Genomic DNA, 26136 nt, shown 5'->3' on the forward strand with positions numbered 1-26136 from the left:
ATTCAGGGAAACTATAGCAGCAAGTTATGAGTTAGAGCAGGTGGGTAAAAAGTAGCCTACTTCCACACAAACGTGAACTGTCCTAGCATGGGGCGTACACTAAGCACTACATTTCCCAGAAGCCTTTGGGACGCATCGACCAATGGCATGGCTGGTGACCCGGAACTTTATTTGTGATTGGACAGCGGATCTCTATTGAGCCTAACCTTGTATTACTAGGGGTTTTCCGTTAGTAGATATTAAAGTTATTTGAATAACTTAAACATAAAGCTGTAAATCTTCTCATATGCTTTTAAGAACTAGCCGCTATGTTCGGCTCTTCCGGTTAAGAAGCTTTCCTGGCGAAGTGCGCGCGTCAGCGTGTTCCTCTCCGACATTTTCCTCCGGTCCTCATCTAGTCTTCTCCCAGAAACTCGCGATGTCTAGTCGAAATCCAACCGCTGGTGTTTGTCGCGGAGATGAGGATGTGAGCAGAGTAGACACGGCAGGGTCGGGGGACAAAAACTGCAGTTACGTGCCTCCTCACGTCACCGCGGACACGGATCTTCGGAAAGAGAAGAAACGACTCGGAGGGGCTCTTGTTAATGAGAGAAACTTATTAAGGACGCCGAGTCCTCTGCTTGGGGCCAACTGGGATGACGACTCGGAGGCAGAGTCTTTTCGGGATGGGAGAAGCGAGGAGGTCGATCGGGACACCAGGAGCAGGGCCTTTTCCTGGTGCAGGGACTTTTTGTCTGGATCGTGGAAAACTCTCCAGGAAGCCGACTTTCAAATTAGCATCGTCAGGTAATTAATGCCAGGGTCTCATGAACTACTGCTGATGTAAACAATAAACATGGGTGTAAACATCTGTCACAGCTGTTTATTATACCTCATAATATTACTGGATGTGTTATACATGCTGTATTTAAATTGTAAGGTGTGATCAAATGAATAGATGGTAGAAAATCCCTACATTTTAAAATTCCTGTTATGGCTTAAAGAGAGGGGGAGTAGTAATGACATATTTGTTACAACACAGCTGGTTTTGTTTTGCCTTGCTTTGAGTTCCTTATCTGTCCCATCATAATGGAATACCACCTATTGTTGTTAATCAAGTCTTTCCTGATTTTTGATGGAAATCGTGCTTGTTTTGCAGCGGTGGACTGAGTAATCTACTGTACCTGTGTACGTTGCCTGATCACGTGAAATGTTTGGGGGAAGAACCTCACCAGGTGCTGCTGAGAATCTATGGCGCCATCCTACAGGTTAGTCTGTTTGGTCTGAGACTCGGGGTGTTTTGGTTGAACACATACTTGCTACTGTCCTTTTTCCTGGCACGAGTGAAACAAATCACCCTCTGTTCAGCTGTTTTCTTTGTGATTCAGGGGGTGGATTCTCTGGTGCTGGAAAGTGTGATGTTTGCCATCCTGGCAGAACGACGACTGGGTCCAAAACTTTACGGCATCTTTCCTGAGGGACGCTTGGAGCAGTACCTTCCGGTACGATACATTTATATATAAAATACCCAATCATAAATTTAATGGTCCACTATTTAAGATGTTCGTGCATACATTTTCCTTTTCCATTTTTATGTGTAGAACACCCGTATGCGAACAGACCAACTCTCAGATCCTGCAATCTCAGCCGAGATTGCCACCAAGCTTGCTCACTTCCATGAAATGGTTATGCCGTTTAACAAAGAGCCCAAATGGCTTTTTGGGACCATCAACAAGTAAGGATACTACACTCTCCCTCTTTACTACTTCTCTGTATTATAATAGTCAATATGCTCCTCCTTTGTGATGTTTTTAAGATACATGGATCAGGTGTTGGAGATAAATTTTGTACGTGACACACATGTAAAGAAGTACAATAAGCTGATGAAGTTAGACCTGCCTGCTGAGCTGCAGAGTCTGTGGTGAGTTGGAATGAATTGGCTTGAATTAATGAAATGGTTTATGTACATAGTATGTCATACACAGTACAGGGGAGAGGATACGATATATTGCAGTACTAAAAGCCAGATTATATTTGCAATTTTTAAGACTGAATTTAATTGGAAAACATTGTGTTTTGTTTAGATCTTGTTGTTTTGCCATAATGAAGGCAGTAAAAAATCGATGCCACCAAGCAGTTGGAGTTTGAATTGCATCACACAAAACAAATACATTAAACGTTTGCATGTAAGTTCTCAATGATAAAATCGATACACTTGTGCATTTAAAGAGGTCCTTCACTTATATTTTAATACATTTGCAGTGGTCTATACTACAGGTGTACTGATATTGGCTTTTCTATCTCCAGTACCAATATCTAGAGGTCATGGTCAGCTGATGGCCGATATGAACTGCCAATCTTTTGGGTCGATCTTCAAGGCCTAATATTTAAATGTTTTTCACCTTATTTATTTGCTGAAACGTCACTAATAACATCAGTTGGTGAACACAGATTCACTGGTAATTTTTTGCACTGATCAGTGTTAAAATCAGACATCTAACTAAAGTTATTCAAACAAATCAGCTAACTGAACAAGTTGGCACTTCAGTAGCCACGTTTACATGCGCACATTTAATCGGATTGAACGCCCAATCAGATCAAAAATTCTGCATGTAAACATGTCAGTCGGAATGTTGTGATCCGATTCGGCCCATTCGGAATGACGATTGCGAGAGGTGGTTTTGTCCGATCATCATTCCGATTGACGTGCATGTACACCGCCATTTGGATTGTTGGAGTAAAATAATGCCCGCTGTGCATGTGTGCAACAGCCAGCGAGCCTCCCCATCGTCATTTAGACTGCCTGACTTAAAAAATGATGGCCTAATTAAAGAGCGCTGGTTTTTAAATATGGTTGCAAGCCGACCCCATTTCTGTAATATCTAATCCAGAAGTTGCATTTTGGGGAAGTAAAATAAAAATCTGATTATTGCGCAAATCACTCGACTAACGTGTCCAAGTCTGTACTGGAAACACGCAGATTCATTTCGGGTTTGCAGCATGGATCCCCGTTTCTGTGAACGCAGCGCAGCTGTTTCTGCAGCAGGTGGATGGAGACGTGCTCGTAAAGAAGACAGCGTAACATCGGTTACACAGACCTGGTTTGAGCTTAAGGAGGCTGATGTTCAGTAGAAAAACATCCTCAGTTAAATGTTATGGGTGACTATCTGTGTAAAACATGTTAACGCAGATGAGATGGCATGCGGTTCGTTTAACACATGTTGAACACAGGCTTCCAGACTTTCTGAACATCTCCTGTTATTTACGGTAATTTGAACCAACCTTTTAAGCTGATGGTCACATTTTATTAATAATAAGCCACAACAGATCTGAACCCCCCACCTCCGCACAGCGCTGCGCCCAGTCGTCACGTCATGTCCAGACCAGCTGATCAAGAGGCAGAGACAAGGAGAACCCTCCCTTATTTTGATAATGTCAACAATAAAATACAGCAAAGCATAAACCTGCAGTTATTCACTGAAGAAAACTTAACTTCTATGAGCTAAATAAAATCATTAAAATGATTAAATGAATCAGGAAAGCAGGAAGTTTTTCCATTTTTCATTTCATTTCATGACGTTTGTTTACTTTTTTTCTGGGAAAGACAACCCTGTGCATGCTCAACCTATTTAATCTGATTGAGTACTTGGTGCATATAAACTCACGGCATGATCGGATCATTTTAGTTAGTGTGCATGTAAACAAAGATTCTGGATTTCCGATCAACCAAGATTGGAATCGGACTGGGGAAATTTGGCGCATGTAAACATGGCTAGTGTCAATCCTATTCTGAAGCTTTTGTAACAGGTCTGAAACATGCGGTGGCCTCTCGTACGCATGTTCCTCCGCTCTCGTCTGATGATAAATCACAACTGTGCGTACCCAGGTGCTCGTGTTCGTTCTCAGTCATTTACATACAGAAACACGCTCAGTTAACCATGTTTGCTCATACTACGTCCTTGTGAGTGAATTCCCAGTTTTTTCCCCGAAAAAAAAAAAACTTCATTGACAGTGAGATTGAGACACTGCTGCCAAAGTGCAAAAGAACCAAGTTGCAGAGGTTATACATGCAGTTGGGACAGAGGTCTCTGTCAGAAATAAATATAAAACTGTATGATAAATCGTAGCGTAATGGGTTGTCATTTACTTTAAAGGAGTCATTCTGTTTGGGGTTAGGTTTTTTTTGTGAAAATGTCTGAGAGTGCAGCCTCTTCTGAGCTGTCATTCAGTCTGGTTACCTTGGCAACGCGTGTTTGATCAGGGAGCAGAGGAGGCTCTGGGGGGTTGTTGCAAAAAAAATAAAAAGAACTGGTATCGGATTTGTCTGTTGCTCAACAATGGGTCCCTAATCACAGCACAGCTCCTGTCAGTGCACTCGGAAACACGTTTACTCCAGAAAGCATGCTCTGACAAATCCTTAATAACAATAATAAGAAGAAACTTTTTATGTAGCGCCTCTCAAGCAAAATCAACTACAAAAACACAAAGTCCTTGAGTGTTTTAGCACCTACTATATGACACAGCTGTTTTTCCACCTAAATAATTATTTAATGGGTAATGAGGAAAGTGTGTGGATGACTGAGACCTTTGGTGTTGCGGTCCCCCGTTCTACCACAAGATGCTGTTCCTACGCATGGTCTGGAGTTTTCTTTTATTCAGGAACATTTTTACGCACAGTTACTAAATGATGAATACCACACAATGAATAAATTAGTTCCTACGCACAGATCTGTGCGTAAGTACGGTTGATACAAGAGGCCCCTGGTCTCTTATTCCTGATGCCAGTGGTAAAATGCACGATTTGTTGAACTAATATCTAATAACCAGTTTTCATTTAGGGTTTCTGGCCGTTCATCAATAAAAATCAAGTATATTTCTAATAAACATTACATCCATGTGATGGGGAACACACTTGTTCTGTTTGCAAATTAATATAGCCAACCTCTCTTTTCAGAAACAAACGTTTAATGTGTTAAGAGTTTTTTTTTATAGGCACAAAACAGGATTTAAATACTTAGCAATTACATTTCTAAAAATCTGGTTTGTTTGTTTCCAGACGGGCGTTGAACTTTGTCCTGGTGTGCCCACGACATTACTGTTTATTCTCGCTGGTCCAAAAGTCTGAACCAATGCAGCATCAGACCTTTTTTTATCTGTTTTACTTTATCTCTGTATGATGTTATCTTGTAGATTTGCAACAATCATTCTCCAAATCAGAAATTCAATGTGACAATCACTAAAGTGGAATCTTTCGACCGTTTCTAAACTTTTCTTGGCTGGAAAGGGTCTTTTTTAATTTCCTAGAAAAGTAATAAATGCATTTTTAAGGTTTTTTTAAGGTTCATCTATCACTAAGTATTTTAGGTAGGGGTGCACCGATCTATCAGCCCCGATTTCTGTTTTTTTCAAGGTTAGGTGATCAGCCAAAAACTGCAATTGGTGCGCCCCTTAGTTGATGTCAAATCATTGCTATAGAACTATTTTTTGAACAAGTGTGTAAAAACAGGTACACAATTTTTGTTTTCAAAATTAAAAAAATGAAAGTCTAAAAGAACAAATATTATTTTATAGTTCAAACAACAATGCTAAATATGTTTATTTATATTTCAGAACATTACCTCATGTCCAATTGAAACTGGTATTGTTTCACGAGAATTTATATTGGTTTTCTCAATAAAAGGAAACTGAAACATTGACGTAATCTGTTTTTAGTTAAGACAAAATCCGTATCGGCAAGCCAGGTTGTTCTCAAGATCGGCGACCGGTCAAAAACTGTGTGCACCTCTACTTTTAGGGTTGAGTCATACAGATTTAGATACAAGAGCGACATCGTTATAAAAACTCACTGTTATCTCTGTTTTTCTCCATCTCCCACTCGGGTCAACAGTGCATTACTGGCAGCTACTCCGTCCCCAGTGGTGTTTTGCCACAATGACGTCCAAGAAGGTAAAACTCCTTTCTCTCTCCATCCCTGCTTACACTTAAACCGTACTCATCCACACTCAGGCTCTTATGTTGCATTTATTAGGAATGATGTGTATAATTTGCATTGCACTTTAACCCATTTAGACTTGTCATCAGACATCAGTGCACCCTATGTTTAGATCTGATTATCTTTTTATCACCATTAACTGCATTTTTAAAATTAAAACTTAACTTGACCCAAATGTTTATTGCTTTAGAGGTCAATAAATGTATGAAATGGTTCATAAAGATGCAAATATGTTTACAGGTGTAATTATTTAAGTATGAAAACATTCTACATGTGGTGCTTTTCTCTTATCTTCTATTGATGCTGCAGGAAACATCCTTGTACTGGAAGAGAAGGACCATAACTCAACAGATCATCTCATGCTAATTGACTTTGAATACAGCAGTTACAATTATAGGTAATATATTTGCTTGTGAACTTGTCTTTCTGTTTAGAAATGAATCTTCTCATGTATAATGTTTATACTACTATATGTTTTTTTCTTTTAGGGGTTTTGACTTTGGGAACCATTTCTGTGAGTGGATGTATGATTACACATACAACGAGTGGCCCTTTTACAAAGCCTCACCAGAAAACTATCCAACCAGAGAGCAGCAGGTCAGCTCTTTTAAAAGAGAAACCAATTTAGTAGGAATGTATTATTTGTGATGTTTTCAGATATGCACTGCTTGTTTAATTAAAAGTTCAAATACATTTGGACTAGTTCTAAATAGGGGTGAAAATTAAACATGTTAATTACAATTAAATAGTTAGAAAAAAAAAAGAATGCATTAAAAATTTACCTCAACCGGCCAATACCGATACTGATGCCGATATATTGTCCATCCCTAAAATGAATTATGACAAATTTCTCTTCTTAAAGAAAAGAAAGGGAAAAAAAATCTACTTTTTTCTCGTTATGTTTTCTAGTTGGTAGAAAGCCGGCAGTAACTTTATCCATGTGAACTTTATTATACCAGAAGGGACGAGCATACACGCAGCATTCATCTTGTAACCCTCAGTAGAACTTCCCCTGAACTTTACACTACACCTCTAAATATATTAGCAGTGTTCTGCTGCCACCTTATGTTCAGTTCTGTACACACCATTTACAACTTTCCATGACTATTTACGATTCATCAATAACACATTTACTAATATTTTCACATCCCAACAAGTCCCACAATGGTTACCTTTATAAGGAGACCAGAATAATCTAGTAGACCTTGTGGTTACAGAAATAAACTCATTAAAGTGTGGGTATGTCATCTATGCCTCACAAACATTATTATTGTTTTTTTTATTGCTTGAGCGCAAATTGTTTTGAACAATTAAAATGTGATTAATCGAGATTAATTGATTACAAAGCCTCTAATTAATTCGATAATTTTTAATCGAGCCCCACCCCTATTTCTATAATATTTATGTCATTTGCTATTATGCTGTGAGTTGAAATGTGTGCATGACTCTATCCTCATATAAACCCTTTTGATCTATTACGGTAGCGCTACTCGGGTCACCAATTCTTGTCATGTATGTATGTCAGATCTCAGAATTGTGTGTACTGAAACTCTTATTTCCCTCTGTGATTAATAAAGTATTATTGAATTGAATGTCTGGTTGCAGATTTAGATTTTATTTCTGTTAATTCAAACATAAATGCATATAAATATATAAAAGTATTTTTTCTGGAAGAAAGTCTTGTGTGGTATGGTTGCTTAGCACCACCTAGTGGTGTGATTTAGTAATTGAATTTGGATCTTTAGAGGGATTTAGATAAAATCTCAACCACTCATTCAGTCAGATTAATTTTTTTTTACCAGCGGCTTGTACTTTTATTTCACTAATTAACATGTCAGTAATCATTTTATTCCTGTTTCAGTTGCTTTTCATAAGAAGTTATTTGGCAGAACAAAGAAGACACGCCGCCGAAGGTGATACGGACCAGACTCAAATCGAAGAGAACATGATAATTGAAGCTAACAGGTAAAGTTGGATATTTTACAGTGGCTGTGAGTTTTTAGCACTACCAGGACTTTGAACATCTGTTACTGTTTTATCATGCAGATATGCATTAGCATCACACTTTCTCTGGGGTCTGTGGTCCATCATTCAGGCAAAGATATCCAAGATTGAGTTTGGATACATGGTGAGTTGTTTTGCCGTTTGCTTAAATATTGGTGTGAATTGATTATGTTTATTTCACGGACCTGCACACTCATAGCAAATGACTCTAATGGGGGTAGTGAGACAAAATGGAGAATAAAACTGCCACGACGCGGCAACAAGAACATTTTATTTGCAATTTAAATGCGTGTAAACATGATCAACTCAGAGTGATTCCTGAGAAAAATGTAGGTTTTTTTAATGTTTAAAGTGTTTAACTCATTGTTACACACAGCCTTGTGAGATTATTTCTGTATTTGATTACAGTTTACCTGATTGTAATGTTCTCTTTATTTTATTCAGGATTATGCCCAGTGCCGCTTTGATGCCTACTTCAAACAAAAGAAGCTCTTCTCCTGAATTCCACAATGTTCATCAGGATGGTCTCTCCCTCCCAAGCTTTCCTCCTCCTTCCTCCTTGCATAAATATGCTGTATTTCATAGGAACTATGCAGCTAGGCTTCAGTACAAATATTAGGGATGCACAGATATGAAAACTTGAAACAATACCTGATAATAAAGACCAAGTTCACTAGTTTTTCCAAGGCATTCACACTGGTCTAGTATAGATAAATGCCTTGTGAGTAGACCTCTGTCTCGCACTCCCTTTTCCGTGAGACAGAAGTTTGCCATAGAACAGGTGAGTAGTATGCGGCCGGATTTGGAATCTTATTTCCTAATATTCGGACATCTTACCTCTGATTGGCTAACAGCAACACAACTCTACCACTGACCATTTGCTTTGCAATGTTGATGTTTTATCTCCACAAATCCGACAAGCCTGAAGGAGTTTGGCTATTGTTGTTGAGTTGCTAATGCTAACGATTAGTTTCTACTAGCTCAGATGTTCTCTTGGATGCTAAATCAACAACAGCTTTCCCCTCGTAAGCTAAGATGGGGGAGTCCATGAACATTAAGTGACAGCGTGTCATATATCTGTCTGGCTTTTCTAATCCCAGCGTTTCCCTGTCTATTGGGAGCCTAAGTCACGCCAATCTACTTCCAGACCATGGGTCCCTGGAAGAATGAAAAAAGGAATGCAAGTCAATGGGGCCAAAAACGCTATTTTCTAATTCTGCTTATGTGCATTTCACATATGACGTCTGTGAATTTTAAAGACACATTTTGATACCAATCCCAATCCTCACCTATGGTCATGAGCTTTGGGTAATGACCGAAAGAACGAGATCGCGGATACAAGCGGCCGAAATGAGTTTCCTCCGTAGGGTGGCCGGGCTCAGCCTTAGAGATAGGGTGAGGAGCTCGGACATTCGGGAGGGACTCGGAGTAGAACCGCTGCTCCTCCGGATCGAAAGGAGCCAGTTGAGGTGGTTTGGGCATCTGGTCAGGATGCCTCCTGGACGCCTCCCCGGGGAGGTGTTTCGGGCATGTCCTGCCGGCAGAAGGCCCCCGGGTCGACCCAGGACACGTTGGAGAGGTTACATCTCCAATCTGGTCCGGGAACGCCTTGGGGTCCTGCCGGAGGAGCTGGTGGACAAGGCCGGGGAGAGGACGGCCTGGAGCTCCCTAGTTGGGATGCTGCCCCCGCGACCCGGACCCGGATAAGCGGAGGAAGACGAGACGAGACGAGACATTTTGATACCAAGAACGTGCTTATTTTCGAATGAGGGGAAACGATATTTTAGGTTATGTGTGAAAATAAGTCCAGGACTACAAATGTGTTTCACGAAACAGACGTCATCAAACCAGGCACGGAGAAAAACAGAGGGAAAATGGCTGTAAGTTCAGCAAACTTTAAATCCTTCCTTCAGGGGGTAAAAAAACCCACCAAAAATCTGGCCATATGGTAAGTAGCAGCTACGCTAGGGAAGAGGAGAATATGTGGTGACGTATACATATACGACGTACCAATGTCTGATTTGTAGTCTTGCTAAATACGAATTTTTGCAAGCTGATAAATCTCAAAGTACATGACTGGCATGGTCTAAACACCATCATTAGTTTTCATTTAAATTGAAGTAAAACATGCGCGATCCAGGGTGTAAGGCAAAGCGGATTAGAAAATAGCTCTTTTAGCCCCGTTGACTTGCATTCATTTTTTCGTTCTTCCGAGGACCCATGAGCCGACCGTAAAGGGAGGAGACTTATGCTCCCTATTTTCTATATAGAAGACTTTTTTTACGTTTAGTCTGCGTGTTAAACTCAGAGTGACTGATTGTTTTTTTTAAAATAACAAGTAGTCATAAACAGTTTCTCAATGAACTTGGGCTTTAATACTTCTGATATGGCCGATAACTGATATTTACTGATTTCAATGGAAATTTTGCCACACTTTCAACCATTGTGTAAAAGTGACCACACCACCTGAATTGCTTCTCTTCTTCAGGTAAATACCCCCACAATCCTGTGCTGCATCACTGCATCTGTCACAGGCCAGGACCAATACTAGAAGGCCAACACCCTTCCCTTCCTGTCTTGAAATAAATATTGGTAGCTAATATCGGCCTAGATTGACTTGTTGGACCGATATCGATAACAAGTTACTGATAGCATCATCTTGCATCCCTACAAAATAAGTTTTTAAGGAGTGTATTTGTGTCATAACAGCACAAGTACACTATTCTTTGTCAGTAATCAGAAATTTCACTTTTTTCCATCATTTTTCAAGTGCTTCCCTTCTTTGGACCATGTTGTAAATCAGCAGCTGTGTTGAGTGCATGATGGACGTCAGGGAGGACCTGTGCTTGATGTATTTTTATTTTATTATAATGGTTTTATCATTTCAGTACATTAAGCCAGTACTGCAGCACTCAGTGTGGGAGGCTTTTTTGCAACTCGTTGGTGTTTTGAGTCTTTCTACCTCAATTTTCTCTTTAATTATCAGCTCTACATTAGGACTTCTACTGATTATAGCAGCTAATTGTAACCACTGTGGTCACAGAACTGACCATAGTATTTCATAACCACTCCATATAATAGCTGCGTTTCTCCTGCTGAAGCTACTCTGATCATAGTAATGTATAAAAATTCTCAGATTGAATTCATGACAATTTGAGCGCTATTTGATACAGTTTCATTGTCGTCAGCAGTACTTATTAACATTTATTTTACATTTTATTTACAATGTTATTTTCATGATATCATTCTGATTGCTGAAGGATTTTTGTCCTCCCTTAGCAGTAGCATGGATATATCATAACGCCCTCTTGCCTTCAGTTATATTTATGTTACCTAAAAAAATCCATTTCTCCAAGATCTGACTAACTGAAACATGTTTTGAAGAATTTTCACTGTAGAACGTGACTTGGGGTTTTTAGCATTTAAACAGTACTTTGTTTAAACCTAGAGAAGCTAATAGCATATTCTCGAAAAACATAAAAAGCTAGGTTTTTTCTGAATTCAAACGATTGTAAAAGATAAACAAAATAATACCTCTGCAGTGTTTTTAGGAGATGCTGTTCTGTGTCTGTAGGCATCATTAATTAGCTACGATGTACTAAAAAAAGTCATATTTATTGAGTTTAATTCATTTAAACTTTGATTTGGGGTTGAGAAATTGGAAAATGGTCTTTTCTCTAAACTGTGTTGATAGGATCATTATTAGTTTGCTCATCTGAAGAGGTTTGAATGAAGGCAACTGGGCTTCTTTGGTTTCTTGAAGACGTTTCGCTTCTCATCTGAGGAGCTTTGTCAATTTTGACTGGAATATGGGAGGGTCAAGCTTAGAAGTTGTAGTTGTCGGTTGTTGCTTAACGATCAGAAACTACCTATGAATACCCCTCCCCCTACCACGCAAGGAGTCATTTATGTTCTTGGGTCCTACAGGGAGCCTAACTTGTGGTAATCTACTTCTGGACCATGGGTCCCCGGAAGAATGAAAGAATTAATGCAAGTCAATGGGGCTAAAAATGCTAATTACAAACAGTTACAAGCTGATAAATCTCAAAGTGTGTGACAGGCATGGTCAAAACACCCATAATTAGTTTTCATTTAAATTGCAGTACAACATATGTGTGATCCAGGGCGTAAGGCATAGCAGATTAGAAAATAACTCTTTTAGTCCCGTTGACTTGCATTAATTTTTTCGTTCTTCTGGGGACCCATGAGCCGACCGGAAAGGGAGGAGACTTGAGCTCCCTGTTGTGTTGTTTGGTGGTTGTTTGATTAGATGCAGGAGGGTGTGACCTTGACTGTTTTTGGGATTAGGTTCAGAGATGCATTATAAGCAGGGGTGCACATAATATTTTTGGGTTGGTTCTCAGGGGAGAACCTATGGTTGTTGCTTGGTCCTCACATTTTTTAATGCACTTAATTCTTAACCCAACTCACAATAGGAACAAAATAGAGTAGCGCGTTGACGATGCAACATACCGGTATTTTAATTTTGACTGAAAATAATAAGTACAACATTGCCAATATTGCCAGCTTAACTTAAACCTTCTAATTTTCTAATAACATGACTGAATTGTCTGAATGTGGAACACAATGTGTAAACAGCTGCTTTTGTGATAACAAAAATCAAATAAATTTTAAAGCACTTAACAAAATTATTATTTCAGAGCACTGAAGTTTTTTAAATGGCATAAATGCCGTTTTTATTTCCACAGACTCTCATCATCCTCATCTTCATCCTCCCTGACTGGCTTCCTCCAGTTCACACACAGCAAAGGACAACTTTCTAATGTTCTCTGCTGTTATTTATCAAACGTGGGATAATTGAAGTTTTCAGTGCCTATGTAAAAGGCGCTGTTTCTGTCTGCCAGGGTGGGATTTTCACGTTATGATCTCCACCACATCTCTGTGCGTTCATCGCTTGTTTGAAGCCAGCCGACCTCCTGCAGCCACTTCTCCGCGAATACTCTTTTCTTTTGCGGTTCTGACTCAGTCTGACATTTGTTTTTTGGAGGCGGAGGAACCCTAAAATAATTACTTAATGGAGCTTGCTTCTTGGACATCTTTAAAATGCTCCAGAAATGTCTTCCTTCCTCCACAAAATCTTAGGTGCGCAAATGCGTGCTGCAGCTTTTTTTCAGGTGCACATTGTTTATTTTGACAGCGCATGCGCACCTGCGGACCACTTATGTGCACACCTGATTACAAGTGCTGGAGAGGTGAAACCTGAGTCCTCCTCTGTTTCATATAGATTTTTCCAGTTTGACATAGATGGCTTCCTTTACTCCTCTCTCAAACTATTTGTCTTCTCTGTCCAGGTTGTGTACTTTATCTTTAAAGTGTGCCCCTTGTCCTTCAGGTGTAAGTGGACTCTTGACCTGAAGAGGTGGCTCTCCTTTGTTGTGTAGTTGTTTAGTTTCCCCTATGCAATGGTCTGGACAGTCCTCACTACATTTGACTGCATGAACAATGCCACGGAGCTTCTGTTTGGATGTCTTTTGGGTGGACCAGTTTCTGTCTGAAGGTGTTGTGTTTAAAGTTTACCAGGATGTCATGTTTGGAGAAGATTCTTTAAAGTTTCTCCGAGACTCCTGCCACATATGGGATGGCGGTGCGTTTGCGCTTGTTGTCCTTGTTGTGGATTATTTTCCAGAGTTCTTTGTTGATTTCACAAAAGTCCAGCTAGGGTATCTGCAAGTTCTGAGGGCTTCCTATTTGTGTTCATTCAATCCCCCCCCCCTGGATTACCGTCTCCTGGACGAATAGATGACCATCACCAGCATTAGTTGGACTGTGCACAGAGACCTGAAGAAACTGCTTTTGTAGGTGTAAAGTGGCCTCATTCCCCCTGGATCAGTTGGCAGTTTTTTTTTTATTTGAAAAACAGCTTTTTATGTTTTTGTGAAAATTATGTCATTAATTTGAATTTTTTTTTCAAGAGAATAGAAATACACTTTCACCTGTTTTATTGTATTTATTTAGACTCCATTTAGGTGAATAGATTGAATACATTAGTGATGTTAATGAAGCTAATTATACCCCATCATCAGTTTAACTGGGGAAAAAACTAGTAAAACTAATTCTGTAACATTTTTCTTGTATCTTTTATTTTTGCACTACTGAAAAAGTACTGTTGATTTTATTAAACTCCACTGCTAAGAATCCATATCACGACTCGTTTTTGCTTTCCTTTAGTGGCAAATATACTTTTATCACGTTTCTTGTAAACTGTGGAGTTGCTCCAGCTTTGTGAGCGTCATGCTGCAGAGTAATCGGAGCACCCTGGGATGACGTGGAGGCCATGTTGGCTTTCATAGAGCTGACACACGTCCCTCCTCCAGGAGCCAGGAATAGACGGCCCTAAAGGAACAACTCCGCTAAAAGATTGAGGTACTTTCTGGTATCAATCTGAATTCAAGAAAGAATAAAATGTGATGTCAAAGATAATTTGCTGTCATGCTTATTTTCCAAGAATCTAGACTCAAAAACAGCCGCTCTGGTGTTCTGTTAGAGGGAACGTCACTGAGATCTGCAGTGGGAAAACTGCCAAACCAGTGGAAAAGACTCACACAACACTCAGTGAGATGACTGATTTCCTGCAGTATTTTATGGTCTTCATGGAACGGACCATCTTATGGCTGAAGCATATTTCTCAAAGGGTTTTTGGTGTGGAAAGCCAACGAGCTGCTCCGCACATATCACCTCAGAGATGATAATGGAAGGAGAGTTATGGTCCAAACCAGCACGCATACCTTTCAGGCAAGTTTCACAACTTCACTGGTTAAACACAAACCAGCAGACTAATAAATCATTTTACAGGTGGAGCTTTGGAGACTTTCGGAGTGCAGCGAGTACTTCCGAGCTTTGTCACAGTCTAGAATGAAAGAGACCTCGGAGAGCTTCATTCACCTGGAGCACGTGTCTTCCTCTGTTTTTCACAATTTCCTTGAGTAAGTTCCTTGAGAGGAGCTGGGCGCACACATTGAGGTATATGAAATAATGTAAAGTCCCTAAACACGCACTTTCTTTAATCCCCCTTCCCCATTTTTGTTTCTGACTCCTAAGGTGAGCAGCTATCTCCTGGCGGAGGCCTTCCATTCAAAGTGCCTGTCAGTCTTGGCTGATGAGTTCAGTCCAGCTGCCTGTTTGTCATACTTGAGTCTTGCTCAGGAGATTTTCTGTGCAGAGCTGAGGAACACGGTGCTCACCCATGTGAGCAGAAACCTGCTGGAGCTGCCACGTGTGATAAGGTATGTTCAGATACCAGCGTTTGGAAACCACTTGTCTCTGAAACCCGCGTATGCATCAGATCCCTGACTGACGAGGAGAAGCTGGAAGTTGTAAACCTGAGGGAGCAAGGAGAGCGACGTCTGTGCAGCTTGAGGAAGGAGAACCTGATGTCATGGGACGACGCAGAAACTGAATGTGCCCGGCACATTTTCACAATAAAAGGATCGGAGGATGGTGGAGACTGGCATCCAATGACAGAACTTCCCTTCAGAGCTGATGAGTGGTGTTTTACCACGGTGGTGCTTTAGAACTATACCTGTATGTGATAGGAGGCTATGGGCGGTGCGTGAAGAGAGGCTGGGAGTTCAGAATGGCTTCCTTTAGATTCAATCCCTTCACTGTTTCATGGGTCACTATGTTGTCTTTGATGAAGGTATAACGAAGAATCCCAAATCCAAACTTTTCCTTTGTGTCAAACTAAAGAAAACTTCCACCTTGTGCAGAACAGAAGGCACTTCAGCGCAGTAGCCTGTGGCGGCTGCTGTGGGACTCTCTGGTGACTCCGGACTCCAGCACAGCTCTCTACACAGCTGTAGAGTGCTACGATCCATTAAAGGACGCATGGAGGTCTGACTCTTTTAAAGTGTTTTATTATTTATATTTTCTTGATTTCGTGTGTATTTCACTCCTGCTTTAGGTTTGTGTCCTCATTGCCACTCGCTGACTTCCAGTTCACCGTGTCCTTATCCCACGACGTCCCTCTTGCTACCAGCCTTGGAGAGTGTGTCTATGTGCTGGGGAGCATCCAGAGAACCGGAGAAAAGCTTCTGCTGCAGTGTAACACAAAGCAAGGTGCACAAAACACATGCATGATGGTTTATTCTGTGTTTCTTATTACAAATCCTTTGTTTTATTTGTCTTCTAGATTCATGGACTGAAATGCTTCCCACCCTTACCAGAGCAGACGAAGGCCTCCCTATTCTTTACTTCCTGGGTGCTACTGATGAGCTGCTTGTGATTGGTGGAAACAACTCAGAAAATATAGTGACATCATTCTGTGTGCAGTCAAAGAAATGGGGACAGGTTAACAGCTCAGATTGTCCACAGTTACATTCTCTGATTTAGATGTGTGTTAGATGATTTGTTCTCTTTTGATTTCCAGGTTCATAGGACGGAGAAAGTGGCTCATGTTGGGCAGGGGACACTAGTAGGGAACCAGCGCCTGATGGCCAGCATAGACCACAACACTGTCATAAGGATGGATCTGCAAACTGTCTCCATCAGTGAACTTCCACCTTTACCTGTCTCCACTCGCTATGAGGCAGTTTTTTTTTACCTCTGCTTCTAATCCTGCAGCCTGAAAACGACAGGAGAAACAGGTTTCTGGGGATTCTAGTGGCAGTGAAACTGAAACTCCTTCACAACGTCAGTGTGTTTTATTCTTTTAATGGAAAAAATACCTTGGTGACACTGATGCTCTCTGGTAAATGTGCTGAGGGTGTTCTGCCAAACTATTCTGACGTATGCTTTGGGCTTCTGAAAATAGAAACGGACTATTCTCCTTTCGCTCACAAGTGTGCACCATATACGTCCGTTATTCTAATATTCAGCCTTAATCACAACTCTGTGGTCCCTTAAAGGGAAAGTAGGTGAAAGGTTGCACGGCTCTGAGTTTCATCCGGTGCTGCAGCATGATTCAGTTACGTAGCAAAAGACCTCACAGCACACAAGTTCAAGTCTGTCTATGTTTGGTGTCCGGTTACAAAGAGAGGCATGTCATAGGTGAGGGAGGAAGAGGCAGAGGGGGGAGAGAGACCAGTGCTGAGGGAGAGAGGGAGACGACTCCCGTGTTCGTTACCTGGGTGAAGTCGCTCCAAGGACACGGAAGTGTCAGAAGACAGTTTCACTCATTCAGACCACAGTTGGCTTTACCCGAGATCATTAGGCTCTGCCCTGACTAAAGGTGAAGTATAATTAGTTTTTATTTATTGATGCATTTTGTGTTAAATCTTTTTTATGTGGCATGTGGTTACGATCAGGAGAGAGATATTTAATAATAATAAGATGTTTTCAAAAATATACAGACTGACATTAAATGGACTGCGTTTATTTTAATAACTGGGACTTTTGCCATCTGTGTTGGTTGTGCGCTGTGTTTATATTCTCATGCACATCTGAGGCCCGTGCACATGCTCAGTTGATGCTCCACTATATCTGGCTGCTGAACTTTGTCCCAGTTGGGAGCTGTTCAGTCATATGACATGGAAAAAGCCACACCAGACCTGTCGCTCAGCTGTGCGGAGGGATGTGGGAAGTACAAATATTTGTGTTTAGGGTCTCAGGAGGCCGTTACACTTAGAGGTCAAACACTCAGCTGATTTTATGCAATTGGTGTTTTTGCAGACATTGATAGATCCTTCATCAGTTAATAACTTCAATCACATTCTGAGCAAATGAGAAGCACAGAAATTTAATAGCATTTCACAATAAAGGTCCCTTCAATAATGTTACTTGGTGCATTATAAAAGCATGAATAAATTATTAATTGCTCAATATTAAGTAATGCGTTACTAAGCAGACGCCTCCCAAGACGATGATGTGTAATTGTTTAGCCATGTGACAGTGCTAGTAATTATATAATAAGCATAAGTGTGTGTGTGTGTGTGTGTGTGTGTGTGTGTGTGTGTGTGTGTGTGTGTGTGTGTGTGTGTGTGTGTGTGTGTGTGTGTGTGTGTGTGTGTGTGTGTGTGTGTGTGTGTGTGTGTGTGTGTGTGTGTGTGTGTATTGGCAAATATCAGTTACGGACCATAACAGCAAGATTAATATCGGTATCAGCCCAAATATTTTGAATCGGTGTATTTAAGCTTTATTTTTAAAAATGGGGCACAGACGTGACTGAAGTTGATTTTTGCAAAGATTTTATTAATTAAATGAATTTTATTATCCAAATCTGGGCTTATCAGGATTTGTTTAATTCAATCAATTCAAAATTACTTTATTAATCCCAGAGGGAAATTGGTTGCTGTAGTAGCTCAGAATAATAATAATAATAATAATCAAGTCATCAAAGAGTTATTGTATATTACAATGGCTGTTGGCAGGAAGGATCTCCAGTAGCGGTCAGCGTTGCAGCGAAACTGAAGAAGCCTCTGACTGAAGACACTCTTCCGTTGTCGGACAGTCTTGTGAAGAGAATGCTCAGGGTTGTCCATCATTTTCTCGATTCTCTGGAGAATCCTTCTTTGCATTATCTCCTCCAGTGGCTCCGAAACTGCCGAAACTCTGGCTGAGTCCTTGAAAGGGCTTGGAGTTCCTCCATCTTGTTGGCCAGTGATCTCACATTGCCCATTATGATCGATGGAAGAGATGGTTGGAATTTCCTCTTTCTCTGTCTCCGTTTTGCTCCCGCTCTGCACCCACGCTTCTTGCGTTTTAGCTCATTTGGGATTTGTGGCTTCAGTTGAGGTATTATTTCAGCCTTTTCAATGTTAATCAGCTGCTCCCCATTGTAAACAGCTTGTTGCCATGGTTACACATCATAACAAATGCTCAAACAGTGAAAAAAGCTAAAAAAAAATAGCAGTAAAAATCCTCCAACCTTCACAGCACCAGAAACAGTAAAGTAAAATATCCAAAAAAATACAGTTTTTCTTGAGAAACTAGAAGAAAAAATGTCCAAGAAAAGGCAAAACTTACATATAGTCAACAGAGCTACTCCAACATGCAGCCACCCAGAGCAGCGCAGTTCCGGAAAAAAGACCAAGTTCAAAGGATGCGTTGCACTATTAAAGGTTAGATTTTCAATAAGTGAATTATTTATTTGTCTAGAAAAATTAAATAGTTTATAAACAGGGGTTTATGATGTGATGTATTTTTAGTTTACATTATTGCAACCAAAAAGGCTGAAACATCAACTAAACTGTTGTTTTATTATTAATTTACTCACTTCTTTATGGTTTCTTCCTTTTGTCTGTTTCAGTCAAACCTAAAAATGGCAGAGGCGCATCAGGCGGTGGGCTTCCAGTTCACTGTGCGCCCAGACGGTGTGGACATCAAGCTGAGCCAAGAGGTCATCAGAAACATCTACCTGTCAGGAGTGACGGCGTGGAAGAAGAAAGCTATTTTATTTAAGGTACAAACACCTCTGACTCTTGCATGTGTGTTTAAAATGTGCACCAAGTGATCAAATTTAAAATGCATCAAGTCAAAGTGTGAAGTTTGCTTTAACAGAATGGAATCCTGGCTGGAGTCTACCCCGCCAGCCCGTCCAGCTGGCTGATTATTGTCATCGCCATGATGAGTTCCTTGTACACACACGTAGACCTCTCTTTAGGAATTATAGATCTGATGAAGGACAACCTGCCATGCAGGTCAGTAACCTCAACTGCCCGACATGACCATCTCATGCATTGCTGTGTGCTCGTCAGCAGCTAAAAGTTTTTGTCTTGTGTTTTTTCTGCAGAGACCGTATGTCAGTGCAGACCAGAGCGGTGTTGAGCGCTGTTCTGTTCACCACTGGACTGTGGACGTTCCTCATCTACCTCATGAGATACACGCTCAAGGCTCTTCTGTCCTACCACGGCTGGATTTTTGAATCCCATGGGAAAATGAGTACATCAACCAAAATGTGGCTGGTGCGTTTGCCTCTGTGATTCCCACTGATCTAATTATAGAGGGAAAAGTAGATTTTTAAATGTGTCGAACACTAAAAAATAAATTTTAATGATTATTTCTGATTATATTTGCACTCCAAGTTTTTCATGTAGGCTGAACATGAAAATGGTCTCCTACACCTAACTCCTATTAGCTTCTGAGAGAAAATAGACGATGAAACGCTAGGATTTGAAAAGCCTGATAGATCTACGTCACACTCTCACTTAACATTGGACTCACCCATCTTGGCTTGTGACGGGAAAGGCTGTTGTTAAGAATCAGCAGAGGACGCCTCAGCTAGTAGAAGCAAACCGTTCGCATTAGCAACTTCACCACACAGTAGAACTCCTCCAGGCTTGTGTTATTTGTGAAGATAAAACATCAACGTTTCAAGTCAGTGGTAGAGTTGTGTTACTGTTAGCCAATCTGGGGCGAGATGTCCAAATATCAGGAAATAAGACTCTAAAATCTACCGTCTGAAGCTCAGCTGTGATGTGGGTCACCACCAGTTCCTGGAAATGGTGCATCAGTTTATTAATCCCCATCGAGTACGACTTACAAAGCATTCATTGCTACTTGAGACCACTGCAAATTTATTGGTTAACCAAGTGAACCACACCTTTCATTTGTCCAGAACACATTATGCATGAGATAAATTATTTTATTTTCCCAACAGAACCTGGTAAAGATGTTTTCTGGACGGAGGCCGCTGCTGTACAGTTTCCAGGCGGCCTTACCCCGGCTCCCTGTGCCTAGTGTGGATGATACAATTCAGAGGGTGTGTAGTTACCCGTCGTGTGCTGACCTTGCAGAAATATATATATATATATAGAGAGAGAGAGAGAGAGAGAGAGAGAGAGAGAGAGAGAGAGAGAGAGAGAGAGAGAGAGAGAGAGAGAGAGAGAGAGAGAGAGAGAGAGATGCACAGCCACTGTACTAAAAATGGAAAGTAGCTCAATAAAATACAAAGTGGCACAGCTAGTAGTAGTACTGCTTTTCAGTTTGACACCGGCAGCATTCTGTGCTGAGTTTGCATGTCCTTCTCATCTATTAGTGGAAATTTTCCAGGTTCTCTGGTTTCGTCTCAAAGATCAAAAACATGTTAGGTTACCTGGCAAATCTGAGCTGTCCTCAGGTGTGAGTGTGTGAATGAAGGGTGGTCTCATTGTTTTATGTGGCCCTGCGACAAACTTCTTTATCACAAAATGCATCACATCAAGCAGTTTTTGAAAAAATTATGATGTCACTTTTCAAAGATACACATTTTAGAAGTAGTTTGTATTGTTGCATTTAGGTGTTTTCCTGCAAAAACTAATGAAACTGTTTTAATTCCAGTACCTTGAATCAGTGCGCCCTCTGCTGGACAGCAAACAGTACGCCCAGATGGAACTGTTGGCCAAAGAGTTTAAAGAGACTGAAGCAGCTCAGCTCCAGAGATACCTGATTCTGAAGTCCTGGTGGGCAACAAATTATGTGAGTAGTCGCTACACAAAATACACAACTAATCTAAAGTCACTGTGAGGATTTCACAATACTAACCTGGTGTCTTCTTTAGGTGAGTGACTGGTGGGAGGAGTACATTTACCTCAGGAGTAGAAGTCCCATCATGGTCAACAGCAACTTTTACATAATGGTATGCTTAACTACCTTTGATTTTTACCAGAGAGCTGTTAGAAATATGTTTATTCTGCAAATGTTTGGTCTTTTTTTAATCTAAGGAACGCACACTCACTCAATGACTAGTGTGGCAGTAGGGTCGCGGGGAGCTGGTGCTTATCTCTAACAGTCATCGGGCAAAAGTTGGGGGACACCCTGAACAGGTTGCCAATCCATCGCAAGGACCCATACATACACAATGCACACACTCACTAACACCTAGGGCCCATTTAGGGTTGCCAGTCAACCTATCATGCATGTTTTTGGTCTGTGGGAGAAAACCAGAGTTCCCAGAGAAGACCCATGCATGCATGAGAACATTCTCAGTGCAGAAAGGCCAAAGCTGGGATGTCAAGCCGCAAGGCATAGAGCAGTAGCAAGATTCAGAGGTCTCATGTTCAGCAGGAGAAATACATGCACTCATCTCCAGCAGGCTGGACCATTGCAATGGTCTATTGTCTGATCTTCCCGAAAAAGCACAAGAACCAAGAGAACCGAGCGCAGTTCTTAAACCTCTACACTGGTTACCAGTAAACTACTGGATCCATTTCAAAGTACTTCTACTATATTTAAAATATCACTCAATGGCATGGGCCCAAAATACATGTTGCATCTCCTTCCAGGACATACCACCCAGCAGGGCTCTGAGATTCTTAGGAAACAGCCAACTGGTAGAACCTGGGTCAGAACCAGAGAGAAGCTGCTTTTAGCTACTGTGCTGCACACAGATGGACTCAGCTTCCTCGTGGCCTCAAACGTGCCCCAACTCTCGTAACTTTTAAATCAAAATTGAAAACTTTGAATGTTTCTTACCTTCTGCACTGTACCTGCTCAACCTTTAACTTTGTCTTTTTTTATTCTTAGTTACACCTGAAATTATTTTGAGTATTTTAATTCTGCTGTCACATTGATTTTAATGTTCATGCTATTCTCGCTCATTGAAGTGCCTCTGTGTATGAAAGGTGCTATACTAATACAGCTCCCTTGCCTGGCCCTGTACCAACTGCGCCACCGTGCAGCCTGACAAATGCACATGTCAAAACAACAGTTTCTCTAATTCTTGTAACTTTGACAGTCCAAATGCTAATATGAGGATTCTTGATCTGTCTACATGAAGGACCTCCTGTACGTGACTCCAACACACCGGCAGGCGGCACGAGCAGGAAACATGGTCCATGCTATGCTGCTGTACAGACGCAAACTGGAGCGAGGTGAACACGCACCGGTGATTTACCCGTTCGAAAAGCTACCATCACGTTTTTGCTGTTGTTTGCATTTTGTACTAAGTTGTTAAAACTTTTATGGCGTCTATTCTCCTCGCAGCTGAGGGCTTTAGGGACAGTCCCAATGTGCTCCGCTCAGATGGAGAGGATGTTCAACACGACCCGCATCCCTGGAGTAGAAACAGGTCAGAAGAGGTTCTGGTTTGGGGCGTTTGATGGTTGTTTGTCCTTCAAGCCAGAGCAGAGAGACTTGCTGTACTTACATTTAATCATATGATGCGCCAGCAGCATAAATGTGCAGGTTTACTTCTAACAACCCTTGTTTTCCATACCTTTTATTGGCAGACATTGTGCAGCACCTAAATAACAGAAAGCACCTGGTTGTCTACCACAAAGGCCGATTCTTCCAAGTGTGGCTGTACACTGGAGGACGCCATCTCTCCCCCAATGAACTGGAGACACAGTTTCAACGGATCCTCAATGACACATCAGAACCCCAGCCAGGAGAACTCAAACTAGCGGCCTTGACTGCAGGCGATAGGCATGTGCAAACACACACATGCACACACTGACTCTCTGTGTTTTGACCAGACAGTCCTACTCTCTTATTTCCTAGAATTCCGTGGGCTCGTGCTCGAGTGAAGTATTTTAGCCAGGGAGCAAACAAAGCCTCCCTAGACGTCATTGAATCCGCTGCATTCTTTCTGACGCTTGACGAGGAGCCGCGGGGTTACGACCCAGCGAAAACGAACTCGCTCGACAATTACGCCAAGTCTCTGCTGCATGGAAAATGTTACGACAGGTACACATAAAAGAGGAAAGGCTTCAGGTTTCAGTTGGTTTTCTTCTACGTGTTTCCTTGAAATCGCCACCCTTATCATTACAGGTGGTTTGACAAGTCATTCACATTGATCTCATATCCAAACGGGAAGATGGGTGTAAATATTGAACACGCTTGGGCTGACGCACCAATCATGGGACACATGTGGGAGGTATAAAGTGTAAAATTTGGCAAATTAAGAGTTTGCATTTATTCTTCCTCAGCTGTAACTGTTTTGTGTGTGCAGTATGTTCTTGCGACAGACTGCTTTCATCTTGGCTACACTGAGGAGGGACACTGTAAGGGGGATGTGAGCGGGGACCTGCCGTATCCAAACCGACTGCAGTGGCACATTTCTAAGGAGGTTCGGTGGAATGTCTAAAAGTGATCATTTAATCTAATCTTTGAACGGTATTTTAACCATCTCCCCTCACATGTAGTGCCAAGATGTCATTGAGAAGTCGTACCTGTCAGCCAAGCAGATAGCCGATGATGTGGACTTTCACGGCTATCTTTTCACTGATTTTGGCAAAGGTGCGATCAAGAAGTGCAGGACTAGCCCCGACGCCTTCATTCAGCTGGCTCTGCAACTAGCCCAGTTTCGAGTAAGACTTCTAAACCGACTCGCAGCTCCATGTTTCATCAGGACATAAAACGCTTTCCTTTGCAGGATCAGGGTGTGTTCTGTCTGACCTACGAGTCTTCGATGACTCGGATGTTCAGGGATGGACGGACGGAGACGGTACGCTCCTGCACCTCGGAGGCGGTGGCGTTTGTTAGAGCAATGGAGGACACGGATGTAACAGTACGCAACACACAAACACATGTAAAGTGTATTAAGAATAAACACAACAGGGTAGAATTTATACACTGTTTTTTAAATAGACACATAAAGATCCAACTATGTGATGTCATACTTGTATTCAAGATGAAAGGGTCACATTGTGCTGTCATGCACCAGGTCACCTAGACTTGGGGCGGATGTTCTTTTGATGGCTGGACTCTGCACTATTTGATGTTCTGATGGAGTCAAACTGATATATTTGTGGTTTCAGGGTGATTTTGACACTAGAAGCTCATTGGAACAGACGTGTGGCGTGCTGCAACGTTTTGTGTGTGAAAGGACAACAAAATGATTTGATCAAATTTCTTAATTTAACCAGAACGCCCAAAAGCTCGTGCTGTTTCGGAAGGCAGCGGAGAAGCATCAGAACATGTACCGTCTGGCCATGACCGGGTCTGGCATCGATCGTCACCTCTTCTGCCTTTACATAGTGTCCAAATACCTTGGTGTTGACTCGCCGTTTCTTAAGAAGGTGATCATTCGGACCATCTCTCATTTACGTCACTGGCTTCAGCTACATAACTCACTTGTGACTTTTATTACCTGCACAACCAGGTGCTCTCTGAACCCTGGAAGTTATCCACTAGCCAGACTCCGCAGCAGCAGATCAATTTAGTCGACATCAACAAGTTCCCTAATTTCGTGGGTGCTGGAGGTGGATTTGGTCCTGTGAGTATCATAAAGGTGAAATATACCTGTTGGAAGAGCAAATCTCACACACGTCTCTTCTATCAGGTGGCTGACGATGGGTATGGTGTTTCGTACATCATTGTCGGGGAAAACCTCATCACATTCCATATCTCCTGCAAATTCTCCAGTCCCGACACAGTAAGAGCGCCAAATCTGACCTTTTATTAGATCCACCATCATCCATCGTTCATGATTCCCTCTCCGTGTGACCTGCAGAGCTCCTACAGGTTCGGTCAGCACATCAGGAAGGCCATGATAGACATTCAGGCGCTTTTCAAACCAGAGAATGATAAGAAGATGGAGGAGAATGGGAAGTGTGTGCTGCTGGTGAATGGGAAGAAGCACGTGTGAGACAGGGGAAGACTTTTGCCATCTTGTATGTAAAAACAAAGTTCTGGCAGAAAATTGCACTTGTTTCTGCTTTTCTGGTGAAGAGTTGGGCATTCCACTCAGACAAAAGCAAGAACATTTATTTTACATATCAGAGTTGCTTTGTTTGCTCCTTATGTCTGTTTTTCTGCTGCTTATGTTATTGGCTGTACATAAATCACATTTAATGTAAAAACTATTTTTGCAAAGGAATCCTGTTATTTCATGTTAGCAAATGAAACACTCCTGTGCACCCAACATGTTGAGCTTATCAAATACATTTTTTATGTTTAAGTTTGCTAATATTACATTTCAAATTCCAATAATTACCTGAATATGTGAACATTAAAAACATAGAAATGCAATAATTGGGTAGTTTTATTGTAAGAGGAAGAATGGAAGAATCGGCCTTTATTGTCTTTGAAAGGTGTGGTTTACTTGTTTATTGAATACATTAGCAGTGTTCTCGAGTGTAAATCAATGCCTTATGAGTCATTTAAAAAAAGCTATGACACTCCTGCGATGCAGAAATTTGCTGGTGCAGAGGTGGGCTGAAAACAGCAGGACTACTCTTTTTTTAACGATACACACTCACGTTGCTGAAGCTTGGTTTATGCTTGACGCATTCACGTTCCGCTTGGTGATGCGGCTCGCGGATGGAACGTGCTTCACAACTTGCAGC

At 41.4% G+C, this 26136-nt stretch overlaps 3 protein-coding genes across 4 annotated transcripts; all 3 read left to right on the forward strand.

Annotated features, from left to right (window-relative positions):
* Positions 1-155: 155 nt before the first annotated feature.
* On the forward strand, positions 156-14135 carry chkb (choline kinase beta). 2 transcript variants are annotated; one of them, XM_015964694.3, is made up of 11 exons: positions 160-786; positions 1139-1247; positions 1368-1481; positions 1581-1714; positions 1796-1900; positions 5867-5925; positions 6281-6368; positions 6460-6568; positions 7833-7936; positions 8018-8099; positions 8420-14135. In XM_015964694.3, the coding sequence occupies exons 1-11, from the start codon at positions 287-289 to the stop codon at positions 8474-8476; spliced, it is 1461 nt and encodes a 486-aa protein (XP_015820180.3). In that variant the 5' UTR covers positions 160-286; the 3' UTR covers positions 8477-14135. The 2 variants fall into 2 exon arrangements, with proteins under 2 accessions (XP_054589618.2, XP_015820180.3); XM_054733643.2 differs by having other exon boundaries at positions 156-786; positions 1139-1481.
* Positions 13736-19258, forward strand: LOC129152250 (kelch repeat and BTB domain-containing protein 11). The gene is given in 12 exon segments (XM_070550754.1): positions 13736-13791; positions 14481-14548; positions 14646-14728; positions 14789-14899; positions 15035-15219; positions 15279-15510; positions 15513-15632; positions 15703-15739; positions 15742-15826; positions 15897-16051; positions 16125-16282; positions 16362-19258. Coding segments are annotated over 12 exon segments (1476 nt in total). The 3' UTR covers positions 16548-19258.
* cpt1b (carnitine palmitoyltransferase 1B (muscle)) lies at positions 17023-25653 on the forward strand. Its single transcript, XM_015964696.3, has 19 exons — positions 17023-17162; positions 19179-19331; positions 19430-19569; positions 19662-19833; positions 20529-20630; positions 21188-21325; positions 21408-21485; positions 22626-22733; positions 22832-22916; positions 23077-23272; positions 23348-23533; positions 23618-23723; positions 23799-23915; positions 23992-24156; positions 24222-24356; positions 24715-24867; positions 24951-25064; positions 25131-25223; positions 25302-25653. The coding sequence occupies exons 2-19, from the start codon at positions 19191-19193 to the stop codon at positions 25434-25436; spliced, it is 2364 nt and encodes a 787-aa protein (XP_015820182.3). The 5' UTR covers positions 17023-17162; positions 19179-19190; the 3' UTR covers positions 25437-25653.
* Positions 25654-26136: the final 483 nt, after the last annotated feature.

This window comes from Nothobranchius furzeri, chromosome 4, assembly GCF_043380555.1.
Source record: "Nothobranchius furzeri strain GRZ-AD chromosome 4, NfurGRZ-RIMD1, whole genome shotgun sequence".
NCBI lineage: Eukaryota > Metazoa > Chordata > Actinopteri > Cyprinodontiformes > Nothobranchiidae > Nothobranchius > Nothobranchius furzeri.

Bases quoted from the DNA above. Each gene is read 5' to 3' on its own strand.
- chkb (XM_054733643.2), top strand. From the start codon at position 287: ATGCTTTTAAGAACTAGCCGCTATGTTCGGCTCTTCCGGTTAAGAAGC. The intron at 1,901-5,866 runs GTGAGTTGGAAT...TCGGGTCAACAG, and splicing joins GCTGAGCTGCAGAGTCTGTG to TGCATTACTGGCAGCTACTC. The intron at 6,569-7,832 runs GTCAGCTCTTTT...TTCCTGTTTCAG, and splicing joins ATCCAACCAGAGAGCAGCAG to TTGCTTTTCATAAGAAGTTA.
- cpt1b (XM_015964696.3), top strand. From the start codon at position 19,191: ATGGCAGAGGCGCATCAGGCGGTGGGCTTCCAGTTCACTGTGCGCCCA. The intron at 22,917-23,076 runs GTCAGAAGAGGT...TTTTATTGGCAG, and splicing joins CATCCCTGGAGTAGAAACAG to ACATTGTGCAGCACCTAAAT. The intron at 24,868-24,950 runs GTGATCATTCGG...CTGCACAACCAG, and splicing joins ACTCGCCGTTTCTTAAGAAG to GTGCTCTCTGAACCCTGGAA.